The 19,281-nt window shown below is 50.8% G+C and overlaps 2 protein-coding genes across 4 annotated transcripts; one reads left to right on the forward strand and one right to left on the reverse strand.

The window, feature by feature from the left end:
* Nucleotides 1-48: 48 nt before the first annotated feature.
* Nucleotides 49-8,571, forward strand: AIRIM (AFG2 interacting ribosome maturation factor). Of its 2 annotated transcripts, XM_032960249.2 has the most exons (4): nt 55-1,144; nt 5,038-5,211; nt 6,947-7,065; nt 8,120-8,571. In XM_032960249.2, exons 1-4 carry the CDS (start codon nt 444-446, stop codon nt 8,158-8,160), a joined length of 1,035 nt encoding a protein of 344 aa, XP_032816140.2. In that variant the 5' UTR covers nt 55-443; the 3' UTR covers nt 8,161-8,571. The 2 variants fall into 2 exon arrangements, with proteins under 2 accessions (XP_032816141.2, XP_032816140.2); XM_032960250.2 differs by lacking the exon at nt 5,038-5,211 and having other exon boundaries at nt 49-1,144.
* Nucleotides 8,255-18,705, reverse strand: LOC116945734 (uncharacterized). 2 transcript variants are annotated; one of them, XM_076069755.1, is made up of 9 exons: nt 18,220-18,705; nt 15,743-15,991; nt 15,152-15,332; nt 12,472-12,740; nt 12,135-12,238; nt 11,679-11,826; nt 11,460-11,550; nt 10,374-10,509; nt 8,255-9,638 (listed from the first exon to the last, which is right to left on the reverse strand). In XM_076069755.1, exons 1-9 carry the CDS (start codon nt 18,302-18,304, stop codon nt 9,312-9,314), a joined length of 1,590 nt encoding a protein of 529 aa, XP_075925870.1. In that variant the 5' UTR covers nt 18,305-18,705; the 3' UTR covers nt 8,255-9,311. The 2 variants fall into 2 exon arrangements, with proteins under 2 accessions (XP_075925870.1, XP_032816132.2); XM_032960241.2 differs by having other exon boundaries at nt 11,982-12,238.
* Nucleotides 18,706-19,281: the final 576 nt, after the last annotated feature.

The following is a 19,281-nucleotide window of genomic DNA, read 5'->3' on the forward strand; positions in this document are numbered from 1 at the left end:
GACCTCTGACCCCCCCCCCCCCCTTGTGTATGGAGATCGTCAACACGTGGAGACAGACAGTTAACACGTGGAGACTGGAGACAGACAGTCGACACGTGGAGACTAGAGACAGACAGTCGACACGTGGAGACTAGAGACAGACAGTCGACACGTGGAGACTAGAGACAGACAGTCGACACGTGGAGACTAGAGACAGACAGTCGACACGTGGAGACTAGAGACAGACAGTCGACACGTGGAGACTAGAGACAGACAGTCGACACGTGGAGACTAGAGACAGACAGTCGACACGTGGAGACTAGAGACAGACAGTCGACACGTGGAGACAGACAGTAGCGGGTCGCGAGCTCACGGCTCCAGGCAAGATCTCCCTCCATCTCACCGTCCCCCCCACTGGTATCACGATGAAGCGGCCTTTCACAGATGCGCAGTAGTTTCCACAAATGCCCGGTCGGTGCCCGCTGTCGTCTCCACACACTTCTTCTCCGCTCGTCGTCTCTCGATCACCGCCGCGCTCCTCTCGACCTCCCCGCCGTGCTCTCTGTGCGTCGTCTCGGCGCTCAACTTCTCTCTCTGCCAGCGCCACCGTCGCGCCCGAGGTGACACTCCTCAGGACACGCGAGCGACAACGTTCCAGTGCACTCGTGAATTGGACTCTCGCTGAACTTCGAGCAGGCAGCGGCAGGCGGCGGCCAGCGCAGGTAGACTCCGGTGCGGTGGACTGCCATCGAGGTGGTGACCTCGCGCGCAGGCGAACTCAGCCGGGTGGAGCGTCGCTCGTCCGCACGCGACCCGAGGGTCGTCGAGGAAACATTGGCGGCGGCATCATGAAGTGCGGAAGGTCGCGGGCCACGCCGGAATCGTCGCCTTCGTTGCCACCTCGGGCCCCGCTCGCCGGCGCGGAGGCCTCACTGAGACGGGCCCTGGCCGTGGCGCGGCGCGACTCCCGGGCGTGGGATGCGGCCGTGGCGTCGTGCGAGGCCCCGCTCGCCTCGCTGGCCAACAGGGCCGAGCAGCTGCGGTGTCTGCGCGACGTCGACCTGGACGCGACCCCACTGAGGGATTTCCCCGACCTGGGCCCCCGGCTCGGCTACAAGATCGCCCAGGCCATGGAGGAGCTGCTGGCCAGGGTGGAGGAGCAGATGTGAGTCCGACAGGGCCTTGTTCACACACCCGGCAGGCCTCGGGCCTACCCACAACCTAAAAGGGCCTCCGAAAATAAAATAAATTACCATGTTTTTTTGTATGATATTTCTTCTTGAATAAATATATTTATAGGGCAAGTAATAAGCATCGTGTCTATACTAAGAGGCAGAGTCTTGTCAATAGTTTTCGTTCGTAAGGTGAGAGAAATTAACACCGGGAGATGAACGTTTCGAGATTGTTTTGAAGCAATAATCTTCAAATGGTGTTTTTCGCACAATCCCAATCGAGAGTATCGCAGGGGAAGACAATGCGGTGTTGTCTATGGTTGATGGGAGACAGTTTTACTGGTAGGAACGAAGTTGTAAACTGAGTGTACCAGCCTGCAATAGATTAATGTGTCCGTCCGTCCCCTTTCAATACTTTAACGAAGTGAAATCTCGTGCTGTTGGGTGTAAAATCAGCAATAGACAGCGCAGAGACTTGTCCTACCAGCCCACCCTGCAGGGACCAGTTTTAGTATCGGCTTTAGCGAGTGCCAGCGACGGTGGTAGTAACATTGGGGGGCGGTGGGGGGCAGCAGCAGTCCCAACGAAACACAAGTGCCGAAGGGCCTCCAAGAACATCAATCACGAGTCCAGTGTGGCTCACGGCCTTTCACGGGGGGCCGGGGGGCCGTGAAATTCAAGCGCATCGTCGAAAGGAGCAGAGATCATTTTCAAATGTTTGCGCGTCAATACCGCACGTGTCACTATTTTAACGTGACCTTTTAATTTAAATTTCCCAGGTAAGGCCCACTGAGCTATGTAGCTCTTTTACTGGTAGGAACGAAGTTGTAAACTGAGTGTACCAGCCTGCAATAGATTAATGTGTCCGTCCGTCCCCTTTCAATACTTTAACGAAGTGAAAAATTCCAATGTTCCTACCAGCCCACCCTGCAGGGACCTGTTTTCAGAAGCGACCTGCCTATCGCAAATGATAGCTCAACGAAGTGGCTTATCGCTTATGTACATTTATAGCAGCCAAATACTCTAAAGGCACGTTGATTTTAGATGTGGAGGAAAAAACCAGAGGACCCGGAGTAAAATCAATGCGACCACGGGGAGAGAGAGAGAGAGAGACTCAGACTCCAAATATACAGCAGCAGCAGGCGTCAGGGGCTGTATCGAACCCACGACCTCCTGTATACCAGGCGAGGTAGTTAACATCTTGCTGTGGACGTGTCATTTGACGCCCGGGGGACACTTGCGTTCGAGATGCTCCACATCAAGAGATCTTGCATGAATAATTTTTTGAATGTTATAAAAAAAAATCGGTAGCCTCAGCTAATATTTGTTTGTTAATAACCCAGCCAAGAACATCGCCTAAACTAAGTTTAAGTTTTGTTTATCTCATGGAGTACCGTACATGTAAACGTACAGTTACTTTGTGAATCCTGGCGTGTCCGTCGAAACATTGGGGCAAGTTTGATCGACCCCTCTCTCGCCTCTGTGCACGCAGTCGTATAGATATCTACCACTGTTAGTCGTCCGGTCGGTTTGGCCAGTGTGGAAGAGTAGGCCAAATTCCTGTACCTGTAGAACATGGTGCATTAATTATTAAAAGGTGAACTGGAGGTCCCTTACGCCAGCAAGCGACTCAAGCAAGCAATTAATTGCAGGGCTGCACGACTGCCTCTCCGAATGTCCACTGCGTGGAGAGCTGTGTCGGTGACACACAACAACAACACAACAACCGCCATTTGCCACTAAGTGGCGGTGACATCACCACGGCGCTTGTGCCAGGATATTTGCACGTTGAGGACACGTGAAGTGTCAAACGCCCTCTGGCAGGAGGTCACGGGGCAAACCCAGGTGCCACGAGTCGACTGGCTGATGCACCACCTGTGCTCCCTACTGTGCCAACTTGCTGTGCTTTAGCCACCCGGCGCTCCGCTCGTTGTTGCGAGCGTCGCTCCTCCGCCCTCCGTTGTTGTTGGAAGGCGACTGCCTCCAACTGTCCAGTAGCGTCCTTCACGAGCCTCCTCCACAGAGGCCGATCTTGATACCGCTGGTACCAGTCATCGGCAAGTCCACTCAGCTCCACATCCTCCTGTACCACATCACTCCATCTCTTCTCTAACCCATGCCATGCCCGTTTAGCCCCCTCTATCTAGCCGAACAAAAGCTGTTTAGGCATGCGGTGACTGGGCATGCGGGCTACATGACCCAGCCAACGCAGCCTTGCCTGCTGGAGGAGCTCACCGATGCGACTTTGTCCAGATCTTTCAAGGATTTCTGAGCTCCTTACACAATCCAGCCTGGTTAAACCCAGGATGGATCGTAGGCAGGCCAGCCTAAATGTTTCCAACCGGTGAAGATGTTCCATTAGGGGGGTCCACGTTTCGCAAGCGTAGAGAAGGGAGGGAATGACTGGCCGAGAAGACCTGAAGCTTCGTGCGGAGCGACAGACCAGGTAGCTTCCACACAGCGTTATGCAACCAATTAAAAGAAAATGACGTTCAACTGATTCGGAGTGAGACCTTTACTGTCAAACCAGAGCCGGTCATGAGCACACTGCCCAGGTATGGGAAACTCTCCACTCTCTCCACAACTGCCCCATCACCAATCGGGAGTTGTGGGGGTGGAGTGCCCGATGGTACAATATGCCCAGGCAGGTGCTTAGTTTTGGTGGGGCTGATGGTAAGGCCCCACCTCCTAGTGGCACGCTCCAGGTTCAGCAGCAGCGCCTCCAACTCCTCCAGCAATTACCAGATCATCAGCAAACATAACCTGGTTGACCAATAGGGAACCATCCCTGACCACACCTGGGCAGCGATCAGCCTTCCATTGTACCAGATGGAAATTCCTCTGGTACAGCCATCAAAGGCTTCACGAACTACGTGGTCGAAAAAGATGTTAAATAATGTGGGAGCCAGAGGCCAGCCCTGTCGCACCCAAAGGTGAACAGGGAGTGTCTCCGACTCCCGGCCACATAGTTGTACCCGGGCCCGCTCACCATCATGAAGGTCCTTAATGATCATGAGCAGAGGGTCAGGGACTCCAAAAGCACGAAGAATAACCCAGAGCCGAGGCCTACTGATGGTATCATAGGCCTTGAGCAGGTCAATAAAGCAGAGATGTAGGTCTTGTTGTAATTTCCTACACCTCTGCTGTAGAAGACGGACAGAAAATATGGCATCTGTGCATGACCGCCCTTTCCTGAAACCGCATTGGGTCTCCGCAAGCTTCTCCTCAGCGTGCCTGGCAAGGCGATGTTGAATAATCCTTGCCAGGACTTTTCCCGGCACACTGAGGAGTGAGATGCCCCTGTAGTTACAGTCTGTGCGGTCCCCCTTCTTAAAGAGGGGGACCACCAGGGCATCCTTCCAATCCTGTGGAACCCGTCCAGTGGTCCAGACTGCTTGGGAGATCATCTCTGCCCGTTGCCTTTCCTTGTCTGAGACTCTGGATCACCTTTAGTACTTCCTCAACAGATGGCACTTCAGCCAGCCACTCACAGGCGGTGACTTCTTCCAATATTTGAGACACCGCAGTTTCAGCAGGATCATCCCCACTTTGTCCCACGATGTTTTCTATGCCGAGGGATTTCCCCTCCCCCAGGACTTCACATAAATGCTCAGCAAATCTGCAAACTTGTTCCTGGGGGTCGGAGATTGGATCACCGTTTTTTCCCCTAATGATGGTAATAGGTGCGGTGCTGCAGGTTACTTTTTTGAAGGAGTTCAATAGTGATTTGTGATCGCGGGCCATTGAGGCAGACTCCATCTCCTCAGCAACCCATTCTTACAGCACCTCACGGTTCTCCGAACCTCCGAGCGAAGGCTGCGGTAAGCCTCATTATCTGCCGTGGGATGCTGCAGATGATGAGAGCGGGCCTGTCGCTTTTTCACAGGAAGGTTCTGCAGGAGTTGCGGGACCATCTGAGCGGCGAGTTCGGCACCTGCTGGGCCACATACGAGAGGGACGCGCCCGCCCTGGCCACCTGCCTGCAGCGCACGGCCCTGCGGCCATCGCTGGCCGACATGCTCGCGTGGCTGCAGGATGTGGAGCGGATGCGGCGCCTCGAGTATCCTCCCCTCCCGCGGTCGCCGCTACCGGGCGACGCAGCGACCATACGACGGCGATGCCACCCGTCCGGGGGCGTACGTAAAGAGTGACCTGCAAATGACGGTCAATTTCCACCGAGTTTAAACGCCTTTTCAGAGTCACAAAAGCTGGGCGTAATGATATTTCATACGTGTTAGCCTGTAATCCACCACTGTGGAGAGCGAGCTTTGGTGGTTCGCGCAAACGTTGTGAAGCTTCCATCCCGTGGGCATCTGGGTGGCATGACCCTGGCTTGCCAGGAGAAGGCGATACAGTAAAAATGTTGACTTCACCTGTTCCGTCTGTACGGGATAGAGTGTTTCCATTTTTCACGCGTGGATTTTCTCCAGGTGCACCGATTGCCTCCCACATCTAGACACTGATTAATTAACTGATGACACCTTAATATCTAGAGCACTACAGAGCTTAGGTAATTGTTGCCACCGGCTCATCACGTAGCTACATTCCCGCTTGTTTGTGGTTCCTAACCCCTCCGAGTCGTTCTCTCATCAGAGTGAGCATATACTGTGCGTGTTACACGTTGACATTAGGATTAAGAGTCTCTTCCAGAATGTGATTGGTTATGCGTGGTCGATGGGTAGAGAAACCTTTCCTCAATTCAAATTATTTGGTGGTACTGCTGCGTTGGCAGTGGTGCACAGACATTCGTCAATTACACTTCTTTAAAATATGAAGGGCCTTAATAATATTCTAAACTTAGAGTATTATGTATTTTTCAATTTAAGGCAGTGCTATTAAAAATGTGCTGAGTGTTTCTTAATTGCAAGTTGGCTGGCTTCTAAATTGTGAATTATTTTGTTCCAGCGATGTTCGTGAAAAACTTTGTGTGATACAGGCCAATGATTCTTCAAGTTTGGTCTCCTATTTCGAATAGAAGAATGAAGCTGCATTCCATGATCGTGCTATTTCATTTGTGTTGACATTGAGTAGACAGTTCAGTGAATGTGAGTTATTCCACGTGGTCCTCGAACTAATTTTTGTTGTTGTTGTGAGGGGCATAGTTTACTTCCAAATGTGACATCTGGAGCTTAACTTGATCCTCATCACATTGTTGAGGGGTGCTAAGGTGGAGAGATGTTAACTACCTCACCTGATATGGAGTACCTCGTGGATTCGATCCCGACCCTGACCCCTGGATATTTCGAGTTTGCACGTTCTCTCTGTGGTCACGTGGATTTTTCTCCGGTTCTTCCCCCCATATTTAGAAACATGCGTTTTGAGTATTTGACTTCTATAAAGTCCCACGTGATAAGCCACTTCGTTGAGCTATCATTTGTGGCCAGGTTGCTGCTGAAAAAGAGCTACATAGCTCAGTGGACCTTACCTGGTAAAAAAAAAATAGTTTTTAGAGTTCTGTCATTTTTGACTATATTCTGTTTATCATTAATGTGACCCATTGGGTTGCTGTAATATGTTTAACCCTCACTTAGAAGTTGGTTAATTGAATCATAAATATCGGCTACCTATAAACCTACTTCTCTTGTTGCTGAAGCATAATCGATTGATTTCTTACGTGTGATCAATTAATTGAGGCATCGTTAGACAATACTCTTCACGTTCGTTTTCACTGCACACGTCCCATTTTAAGATACCACAGCTCTAACATTTCTACAGGTTTAGGGGCTTTGCAGTTTATCTCGACTCGATCAATTTGTTTCGCACGTGGAGCTTAACGACCGCCGACACTGCGTCAGGTTCGTGAAGCGAAGGCTGCTGCTGCAGAGGGTCGGCGAGCAGGACCTGGGCTACATCCAGGGCCTCCCGCAGGCCTGGGCTCGTCTCTCCTCCAAGCGAGACAGCGACTTCATTCACGGCGAGTAGCGGGGCCTCTCGGGGTGCTTGCATACAGCGACGAGTGAACCTGCATCACATCTGCATCGCGCGCTTTCAGTTGCGCTTCTGCGGCCGTCTGGAATGCTCGTCTGATGTTTGGAAGCCACTGGAGCGATGCACTTTTAAATCGTCAATATTGACAAACTCGTTTCTTTAGAACTTATTTTTTGGTTTAGTTTGTTGTCCTTCCTCCACACCACCGACTACCACAGTTGGCTACGTACGGTGTGAAAGAAGTTCAACGTATAGACATCTCATCTCAAACATTTCAAAGGGCAAGTCGTGTCATTTCACATGAACGCATCTATTGAAGCCCCCAGTCAACTTTTGCTCCGTGAGAGGTTGCTCCATTATCCTCTGCTGCCCTCATTGTCTGGAACTCCCTTCCCCCAGCCGTCCATGCGTTTGACTCCCTGCCTGTTTGTCTATATTCGACACCTTACTCTTTTCCCCTGTCAATGTCCCCAGCTTCTAGTGATGTCACATTTATACAATAAAAAAGGTCGCTCACGCCACTGCTGGTGGAAGAGGCCTCCTTTAGAGAGCCCACATTGTATTTTATTGTATTTATTCTTTAGAGTCCTAGCAAGTGTTTGGCTAGCATTGTAGACATCTGTTATGCTATTATTGGCACGGAGTTTTTAATCTGGTGGCCCAAAGTTTATTTTGGTGGCCGACCGAGCTCCGGTACAGGTTAGTGAGATGAACGATAAACGAGATGGAGTTGAGAGAGCTGGAGACAAGAGAAATATTATCGAAATCAAATACATCAGAGACCTGGAAAAAACAGGTGGAGGTTAATGTTTACTTGTCCAGACACTGAAAAAGCCTGTGCGTGCAACATTGACGTGAAAACATAAGGACATTCTACAAGACGTGTTTTTCTGGCTCGCGCACACTGGTTTTATTCCATGGCCCACTGGAAAATTATGGTTGACGTGCCAGGGATTAGAAATATCGTGTCGACGTTTGTCCCATGCTGTTACTGTATCGCCCGTGAATCACGCTTGCATTCTGTACCGGTTTCCCTGCAGATGTTCTGCTGAACGTTTCCTTCTTCCTGGACGAGAATTGAACCGGCTCGAGGATCGTCTGTCACACGGTCAACCGCATCACTGGCCGTATGACTGTGTCCTGCAGTGTTTTACTAGCAACGAGGTGTACCGAGAAAAAGTTAAATTTTTTATTCAGGGTAAACTCACAACACGGCAGCAAAACGACATTTTAAATAGTTCCCATGAGGAACTCGTACACAGGAAGGCACACGGTGTGCTAGTTTTTCACACACAAAGTTGACGCATTATTACTATTCTGCTAACGCAGTTTCTTATGTACACATTTCAAATGATAAAACGACACTTTGTAAACAAATCAGCCTTGTCTATACCTACTTTGAGTTTCTGCTGTACATTGGAATTAAAAAAGTGTAAAGATTGTGAGAATGTTTTTAACTTAAAATAAAACTTTTGTATTCATTAAAAACAAAGGCGGAGCCCTGCATTTTCTTACACCACTGGTGGAATGACCTCGAGAGGAGCTCACTGGAGCCACTCTCCAGGATATTGTTGACCTCTTCCACAATGGCCAGATGTCTTGGAAGAGATGACGGTGTACCCACGCTTTTCCCCACCACACGCGGCTTCCCGATCAACGAACTGTCGTGTGCCCATTTATACTCCTGGGTAGACAGGTGGAGGGTTTTGAGAAAGTTTGGCCAATTATTTCAACTGTTAATATGGGAAAACGAATAAACACATTCCTTAAATTACTCTGGGTCAAGATGATAACAGTCTTGTAGCTTACACACGGGACACACATTTCTCCACGATGGATTTTTGTGCTGTATAACTCTCCGATGCGTTTTCGGGTTGTACCAACATGCTCAGCGCAAGGTTCGACATTTTGCTCCACGTGCTGGGAGCTTTAGGAACTGAATAGAACGTCTCACCATTCTCCTTCACTTATACACGGCATGTAAAAAAAAAAAGTCTTCATGGAAGGTGCGCTCCAGGAGAGCAGCACAGCACCTGTCTGGAGATACTAAACGCTTAGGTTTTTGCAGTTGTGCGTCCGACGCTTTGCTCCACACGATGTCTCACATTTTTGTTCCACGTTGCTGGGAGCTTCTCCGGGAACACGTGCAGCGAAACGTTGGCCATCCTACCGAAGAGCACGCGGCACAGCCTGGACACACATCGGAGAGACGTCGGCCTTCACTCTATATTGCTATTTCTGTACGGCTTCTTCATCGGTCGCTTCAGGAATCCCTACTTGGTTGTGTAGGGGTTCCCCGGGGCGTAGTTGCTGATTCTGCCGCCCGTGCTCCTCCTCGTCCACTCGGTCGTCCTCGTGGTCGTCCGTGGGGGGCAGGTCGTAGGTCACCATCTCCATGGAGGTGGACGGCGTGTTGCGGCTTGGCAGCGGCGGGGGCGAGAGGTGGTGGAACGCGCGGTAGAACTCGTTTTCGGTGAGGACGTGCTCCTGTCCGTTGGGGGTCGGGGGATTCTTGTCTTCTGCTTGGTGGAAGCTGTAGACAGCCTCGTCGGGTATGACCTAGGGAAATTAACAAGAGAAAATATATAGAAGGGGAAAACCTATTCTCATATATAAACAAGTTATCTCGTAATAGCTTCGCTGAGTTTCATTTGTAGTTAACTCTGAAGGGGTGTTCCTTGCTCAAGAGGATGTGACCGCAGAAACGGTGAGGTGGTGCGCTCTGAATTGAAGGGTGTCCTGGGAAACTTGATAACCCAACGTATTTAACTGTGTATACAACGCACGTTAAGTTAATTTGAACACTTCCCAAAGCCCATTGCTTCAACTCTGCATAGGTTGGTGGCGGTGACCTTAATGATTAAATTTCCATCCGCAGTGCGACTGTGGTCACCAATCTCAAACCATGGACCACGTGGTAACGCCACTGCCCGCCGCATTCGCTTGCTCCTCCTGAATCCGTCCGCTGGCTTACTATCCAAACTCGATGTGAAGCTATAAACAACTATTTTTCTATCGCACTATCCATGCAAACTGAATGTCACAATCTGCAACAACCAGCTGCGTATGTATTCAGATTTTTACAGCCAATGAGTTCATAACGTGTGCGAGTAAACTGGAGCACTTGGAGAAAATCCACGTGTGCGATGGGGCAACACTTCATCCCCAAACGTTGCTGAGCAACGCCCCACGATGCGAAACAAGTCGCCCCTCCAGCTGGACACTCAACTTATACGGGTTATCGAGTTTTGCATGACACACCACCCCCCCGGTTGGCTGGGGCTGAAGCAGTACCTCGTATATGGAGGAGTCACTGGCCTTGCGCGTCGGTCTACTCTGCATCCCGCGTGGCACGAAGCCCTCGTACTGCCCCCGAAAGCCTCCATCTCCTCCTGCGTCGTTCGTATTTGGGGGCTTTCGCCTTCGCTTCCTGTGTGCGGGAGCGGCGGCGTCAGTCGTGGTAAACTGCCAGTGTCAGAATAGGACAATACGGTGAAAACATCCAAGCAGACTATTCAACGTGGTCATGAAACTTTTGGCTTAGAAGACGAACAAGAAGAATTGTGGGCGTCGTTCAGAGATTGGCTTCAGCAGGATCGGCAAACTTCAAATGCAACCACAGGGTGCTGCTCACAGGTACAGATACATCCAGCGGAGGTCGTGAAGGAGAATGTGATCCCTCCAAGTGCGTTGGCCGTCATTATGCCTCCAGTAGACCGCAGCGTTTTAGACCAGGGGTGGGAAACGCGTGGCCCACGGACTGCGGTGCGTTGACCGGCCCACGAGCACCAGGGCGCATACGCGAGCGCCCGGCGAACAACTTGGCGGACAAATTTCGATTTAAAGCTTTCGTGACTGCAGGGATTCACATTCTTGGTTCTTTCGGGAAAGTCACGTAGAAGGGAAATAATAAAATAATTTTAAAAACAATAAAATTCTCACGACGTTTCGATTGCAACACAAGCAACCATCATCAGGTGTGAAAACCACAGCAAGAAAATTTTCTTGCTGTGGTTTTTATTGTTTTATTTTATTATTTCCCTTCTACGTGACTTTACCGAAAGAACCAAGAACTTGGCGGCCGGTTATTTTACCACGAGAAGTGGCCGCTCGCCGCTCTTGTTCGCAAAAATCGAGTTCGTGGATGACGTCACGTTTGTGTGAACACGACGCCACTCTCGCTCGCGCGACGTCGCATGCGAGCGTTATCCACGTGGCCCCCTCGACCCACAGGGAGCCAGGAGATTGCCAAGGTTGCACGATCCCTCCTGGTTCACACAAAAAAGCGCTGTTTGCTCTGAATAATATTCTACTTCCTTGTGTTTAGTTGTAACAAAGACTTTGGGGGTGGAGTGGGGGAGGTATCAGTCTGGGGCTCACTTGCAGACGCAGCACACCGTCACCAGGACTATCACCAGCACGCTGGCGACCACGCCGCCAGCTATCCCACCAATCATCAGCGCCTTGGAGTCTGTCGGTGACAAAAAAAAAATATTCTCACTTGACACGAGCACAGACTTGCATCCGACAAATATTCTCATGTTAACGACCTGGCTTTGTTCGACTGCGTTGTGTAGCGGGGACGGCTGTGCGCTTTACCTGGCGGTGGTTTTACGCCTGGCTCTATGAGTGCCTTGAAGAGAAGACTGCCGGATTCCACCTTGCAGTTGGAGAAGTTTAGGTAGAAGGTGTCGCTGGAGAGCCCAACCAACTGGGGCCATGCGTCGTCCTCTCGCCACGACTTTCCCTGAAGTGACAAGCCACACGGAAAGGACACGGTAAGCCCGCGCTGCCGCCAAACGCCAGGTTTGCGAGTCTCGTCATTCGCGTTCACTGCTTGTGCAGAGCAGGGGGCCACCTGCTCCTCACAGCCGGTGTTAATGGCGCATGTAGCGTGCCGACCTCGTTGAGGGAGTGGCGCGGCTGGGCAGAAGTGAAGGGCTCCACGACCATGGTGACGTGGCCCTGCCGGCACTTGGGCGCGCTCGCGTTGAGGAACGTGACCCTGGTGGCGTAGTCGGGAATGCTCCTGGATTTTACCGCCGCCGTGCTCACCAGCCAGCTGCCCGACATGAGGTCCGGCACGCCGTGGGGCCAGCCCGCGCTCTGCACCACCTCCGAGCCATTGCGTCCGAGCTCGTAAAATACGATGTATTGATCTGCGGCCACGTGGACGAGACAATGGGTTGTGGAGGTCCACGTTCGACACCTCATCCGCGGGACAAACGAGTTCACTTGCCGGTACTTTGCCGAACAACGATTATTCGCCGAGGTCTCCGACGTGGTTTTCCGGTTGAACGCGCGGTGCAACCCGATAACCCATCCGAGGGCTCAAGAGCCCAACCACAAAAACCTACGCGGCGACGTTACAAAAGCGGCTCGCCGAGCTTGCCTTGAATCTCTTGGGCCAGGTAGGATACGCTGAACTCCACGGCGGAGGAATAGGGCGAGCGCTTGGCACGAGACTTGGGCGGTAACAGGAGCCGAACAGACGTGCCGTTTCTCGACAGCAGTTTCTGGAGGCCGCCCTCCTTGCCAGCCCCGTGCTGGCAGAAGGAGCCGACCGTCATGACTTGCGCCACCCAGTCGCTCGTGAAGATGTGCAGCTCCCCCTCGTCGCAGGGCCCCGCCCGGTTCGAGACGCCCGCAACGCCCGGCGGCCTGCGACGTTGAACGCCGGCCACAACGACAGCGCCTCGCGTTGTTACGAGACGGGTTCAGGTAAACTACTTGCCGATCCATTTATAGATGGAACACTCAATTTTTATTGAGATATTACAGAGAAAACAAGACAACTTAAAAGCCTCTGCGTGTCTCCCACCAATCTCGATGCATGATTTTTTTTTTAAGTTCTCCCTCTAAAACACGGAGCCACCGCTTTCACAATATTCAATCAATTTAAAGCTTTCGTGACTGCAAGGATTCATCTTCTTTGGTTCTTTCGGTAAGGTCACGTAGAATGAGAATAAAATAATAAAATAACACAATAAAATTCTCACGACGTTTCGCCCACAACGCAAGCGGCCGTCTTCAGGTGAGACAGAGCTCTGTCGTCCCGACAGGTCTGTACCTTTCACCTTTCACCTGAAGACGGCCGCTTGCGTTGTGGCCAAAACGTCGTGAGAAATTTATTGTGTTATTTTATTATTTTATTCTCATTCTACGTGACCTTACCGAAAGAACCAAAGAAGAATATTCAATCACCTGTTGAGAAGAAGGTTATAGGGTTATGAACATGGATCACGACATCTTCTAAGCCGAAAACCCGACTACCACAGGGGGCAGGCTTTGATTGTGTGCCTTTTCTCTCGTCACATCCATCATCCCTGCGTCTCCTTCCACCTCAACCTTTCATGTCATCCCTGGTCTCCCTCTACCCCTGCATCACACACACACACACATCTAAACAGCACCTTTAAATCCATCTCCTGTTTCAATGATTAAACAGTTAAACTTCAGTTTAACACCTAGGCTTTCGTGACCAGTATCCATAAGACGTTTTTTTGGGTTACATCGTGTAAATATAAATGTGTTGTTAAACCCGCCACCACCAAACACAGCCAAAGAGTAAGGTTTGTCATTTCAACAAAACGTGCCAATTCATTACTAGTACAACACACCGGTGTGCTGTAAATGTTGTGGATTTACTCTCCAATACACCGGTGTGCTGTACTCGTAACAAATTTGCGCGTTTTGTTTACGTGACAAACCTTACTAATTGGCTGTGTCGGGTGGTGACGGGTTTAACGACACTTTTATATTTACGCGATCTAACCAAAAAAAACTATATTGCGGACAGTTAAACTTCATGTGTGGCTATTAACACCACCCACATATGCAAGAAACGTAATTTGTCAATCGGTGGTAGCACGAGAATGTTTTTTTTATCGTACAGAGTCGAGTAAGAGATCATTCTGACTGAAAGGAACCAGGGACCTGTGATGGCTATACATTTCCACACGATAAGCCACTTCATTGAGCAATAATTTGTGATGGCCAGGTCGGTTGTGATAGCTCTGTGGGCCTTACGTGGTAAAATAAAATAAAAGTTTAGCAATTAAAAAACGACAAGTGACGGTCTTGTTCGCCTTGCTCAACGTGGTGTGATGGCGTCGCCTGGTGGACAGTGCGCGGCATTGCGCCACGTGGCCTGGCGGTGGAGGGAAAAGCCTCAGAGCAGACAACGGTCACTCATGCATTGCCGTTTGACTGAGGCTAACGCTTCAGAATAATTTCAACTATTTTTTTTATTTTACCAGGCAAGGCCCACCGAGCTATTCAGCTCTTTTTTCAGAAGTGACCAGGCCACAAATGATAGCTCTACGAAGTGGCGTATCACGTGGAAATGTATAGCAGCCATATACTCTAAAAAGGACGTTGATTCTAACTGCGGAGGAAAAAACCGGAGGACCCGGGGGAAAAAATCCAGGCGACCACGGGGAGAGAGACACGCAAACTCCAAATATACACGCATCAGGGACGGGATCGAACCCACGCCTTCCTACATACGAGGCGATGAAGTTAACATCTCGCCACCGTGGTGCCCACATCTTGACACATTGTTATAAAAATAACAACACCCAGTTTCTGAGAATGGGTTGTTGGCGTTGCTATACACCAGAAACCCTCGCGTCTATGTGCGGTGGCATTCTGCTTGGTGGGTGAGCAGCCGGCTTGCCGAGTGCACGTACTGCAGTTATTGCAAACCACAACACCACGCACACGAGTCACGCTCTACTTGTGCCATGGGGGCTCACTCTTAGATCTTTTGTTTCACGGTTGGGTAAAATAACGCGCGTTTTGGCACAGTCTCTGTACAGCGACTTGAGACCCGGTCGCATTTACCCATCGTAGTAACATCGACAATTTTGTACCACGCCGTAACATCGCAAGCCGTTATTACAAGGGCGCTGGATGAAGGCCTCCGCTATATGAATACAAGTAAATGCAAATTGTAGTTGCGATGCATCATTACTACATCATCAACTGATGAAACAAAAAGGAACAATCAAAACTTTAAGTGGGACCCCACGCTGCACGTGGAGGCCGCTATTGTGCGATATGGTCGGTACCTTTGGCTGGGCGGTTTGATGGTCGAGGGGCGAGGGGTCGGGAATAGGATCTCCAGGGAGCCTTCCTCGCCCTTGGCGGACAGCATCAGCTTCCACTTCACTTCCACCAGCGACAGCGGGAAGGTCCTGGGCAGCGTGGGGACCCGCATGGAAACCTGGCCCAGATGCTTGAGGTTGAACACTGGGCTCCCCGACAGAGGAGGGGAACAATGGGAAGGGTGGCCGTCGTTTGGTCATGTTCGGTGAATGGGTACTTATCCACAAGGTGCGTATGATAGCATTGCATCAACTTTTCAGTCCACCGCTGGATGAAGGCCTCTCCAAGATGTTTTAGTCACAATCAGCGGTTAGTACGGGTCTGTTAAGGAGGATCCCAGAACTCGTTTGGATATTGATCACCAGCGATGTTTGCCGTGGCTACAAATTGTGCTCCGTTTGTTGGGTTCAAAGCGCAGTGTGCCAATTACAGCTGCCCAAAGACTGTGGGAAGTTTTGGGGTGGCATCATCATCCTGGAGTGGCCCTCTCATCCAACAGTGGAACGAGACTGGCTGCCGATTGCGGTGTCGGGCGAGTAGTGGTGGACTCTTACGGTACTTGAGCGAGGCGTTCATGGCAAAATGCTTCTCCGGTTCGAGGCACGTGAACCCCACGTGAATGCTGGCGCTGGGGTTGACGTGCAGGTCGGTTGAGTTGTAAGTGCAGTTCGCCGTCAGGTTGGGGTTCAGGTTGGGGTTCACCCTGCACACCTGGCACCGGTCCCCGGGGGGAGCATCCTTGCGTGGCCACAGGTGCAGCGTGAGCTCTTTGCGCATCTCCAGTATGTGCCAGACTGGGACCACTGCACAACAGCAACAAGAGACAAAGTTGACACCTGGCAAAGGTTTAAACAAGACGTAGCATCCGTTGCAACGTTTGTTACTCAACGGTCGACTGCTGTGTGTAATCATCGCAAGGCAAAGGCGCTGTGTTGAAGGATTGATACGTTTACAAAACACAGATATGACTGTGCGGATTCGCTCGTAGAATTGCAATTATTGCAGGACTTGCTGTACAGCAGGAGTTATCTGCGATTGTGAAATTATAGAAACAATTCGTTGAAATACCATCTCATGTAATTTTAACCGTGTGACTGACCCACTTTGACACTGCAGCAGACAAAGACAATGTTTCCTGGTATAACCTTTACAGATTGTTGGGGCAAGTGCTGTTAGCGAACACCTATGACGGTCTGCACGGCACAAGAGGGGGTGGGTGGCCAGCACGATGCCTGGCCGTCTTTGTCCCCCGAGTGGCGATGCTTACACACTGCACAAGCTACTCATGAGGCCCAGTCGACCTAGGAGGGGATTGCAGTGTGCTATACAAAATCGCTGCACCACTACACACAGCATCACATGCACTCACACACGTGTCGTCTACTGTACGGTGAATTGCCATAGGGATGTGCATGCACTCTGCCTGGCAAGCGTGAGCAGGTTTAGTCTGACACAAGTCCATGGCCAAAGTCGCATTACCGGAGACACGTCTTGCCTGAACCTGAGCACGGTGACTGGGCGTTTGCTCCAGGGAAAGACGTGTGTTTGATACCGACAGTGAATGTATGGATGGATGTCGAACCTCTTTCGCACCGTACGTAGCCCATCGTACTAATCGGAGGTGCGAAGGAAAACAAACTAAACACAAAAACAGTGATTTATCAGTCACGCAGCCATCGCACTGACCAGTCACCTGCTCAGTGTCAACCAAAACTGTCCACCCGACCCCAACTGATTATAATTCGTTAGGCCAAACCATTTCTACGAGCAGTCACCCATGAGCAGAATCGACCTTCCGGTCTCACTCATTCAGCCGGATTCATCTGACCAGTCTGAAACGGTACTTGGCTGCCCTCCCCCTAGCGTGGACATCCCGACGATGTTGGCCACGTGGTTTGGAATGAGAGACCAGGCTCGTCCATGACATCTGTTGCCTCCGAGATGACCACTATACAAACCTGCGGACGTGTCCCAAACCATGTGGTCCTTAGACTTGATTCGAAGCTTTCGTGACTGCAGGAATTACTCTTTGGTTTTTTCGGTAAAGTCACGTATAAATAAGAAATAATAAAGTAACATAATAGCGTACGACGTTTCGGTTGCAACACAAGCAGCCATCATCAGGTACAGAAGAGCTGAATTTACGAGAGAGAGGAAACACATAACCCCAGATGTATATACAGACACCCAAGTAGGGGGGAACTAACACAGATACAACAGACCAAATTTTGCTAAACCCTGTTTGTTTGGTGTGATTCTCTCTCTGCGTCCCCTGTTGTATCTGTGTTAGTTCCCCCTACTTGGGTGTCTGTATATACATCTGGGGTTATGTGTTTCCTCTCTCTCTCGTAAATTTAGCTCTTCTGTACCTGATGATGGCTGCTTGTGTTGCAACCGAAACGTCGTACGCTATCATGTGGTCCTTCTTTCAAACAAAAGCCACTTGAGTTTAACACGCAGGAGGCTTTCGCGAGCAATATCATTCATAGTACAGTTTTCTGGGGTTAGATCGCGTAAATATATCAATGTGTCGTTAAACCCGCCGCTACCCGACACTGCCAATTAGTAAGGTTTGTCACGTAAACAGAACGTGCCAATTCGTTACTCGTACAGCACGCCGGTGGGTTGGAGAGCAAATCCACAACACGAACAATCTGAGTACGACGTTTCGCCAACGCAAACAAACGTGTACTATAAAAGCCGCTTTAACTCCACGGACTTAATTCCGCTCGGCTGCTGACGCAAAAACACTCAGCACGGTGGAGCACTACCCGTAAGCGCGTCTGCATGACGGGCGTTTCCTGTAGCGCCCAGGTGTGTGTGTGGCTCCACCCGTATGTGACTCCACTTGAGTGTGGCTCCACTTGTCTCGCCCGTCTGCATCTGTGTGGTTCAACTTGTCATCCGTGTGTGCGGCTCCACCCGTATGTGACTCCACTTGAGTGTGGCTGCATCCGTAAGCTGTGTGGCTCCACCTGTAAGCTGTGTGGCTCCACCTGTAAACTGTGTGGCTCAACTCGGCTCCACTAACCTGGCCAGCGCGCCGTAGGTACTGCCCCAGAGGACCACGCGCCCATCACCATCACCACCGCCACCATCATCACCATCGTCCCCATCGCGGGCCTCGCTCACTCCCACGGCACGGAGGACGGGCGCGAATCCCACGGGCGGAAGCGAGGTGGACCCACTCTACCGTGTGTGTATATATAGATGGCAGGAGTTAATTTAATATTATTTTACTCTACACATGCGCCATGGTTGCATGACGTCACCCAGGTGTGTGACGCGAGCCCGGCTAAGCCCAGGGGCGGAGTTGTCTGTACTCGTTGCTATTGATGGGGAAATTCCCCCCCCTACAAATACTCTGGCCAGACAGTTCGGTTACAAAGAGGCGCGGGGAACAGGAGCTGACATCCGCGGCCGAAGAGTTCAGCGGTCACGCCCCTGTGTACCTGCGTGGCTACAAACACACCCCATTAGGGGGACTTGAACTCGACTCGGAAACTTCGTGGCCACCTACCGCCCAAACCCAGGGCCGTCAAACTCCTCCGAGGCGGATGATGCATGCGAGGATTTGCCCATAAAAGGAAATGAGCTTTTGATGGGATTTTTGAGCGGCCGTCATCAGGATATCACGCTTCCATGTCATGAGATGGATCGCGGAGGGATTAGTCACTGAGCTGTCGTCCCCATCCAGGTGTGAAGAGGTTACAACACTTGTACAAGATGATGTCTTCAAGTTAATTTCACGCCTGCGTGGAAACATTAACTGATAATACACCGGCGGTTATAATCGTAACATTTACAAGCGTGTAACCTATTCTGTAAAAAAAAAAATAGTCTGAAGCTCGCTTCCCCCAGACATGCGTGCTGTGACTCCCTTGTCCCTGTTTGAGTCCAGGGCGAAGAAGACCTTCCTGGTACCAATGAAGTTCATCTGAGGTTGCACACCCGCCAAACGTGTTCTATGATGTTCAATGTTGCACCCGTGGTGAACAAAAGACCGGATTACTTGGTTTGCGGAATGTAGAGCGGCCCCTAGCGGCTGCGGTGAGGCACACGAACCTATGGTGTACAAGTTTGTGTTTGTCAA

Source organism: Petromyzon marinus, chromosome 25 (assembly GCF_048934315.1).
Source record: "Petromyzon marinus isolate PM22_M1 ecotype Great Lakes invasive population chromosome 25, UKy_Petmar_22M1.pri1.0, whole genome shotgun sequence".
NCBI classification, from domain to species: Eukaryota; Metazoa; Chordata; class Hyperoartia; order Petromyzontiformes; family Petromyzontidae; genus Petromyzon; species Petromyzon marinus.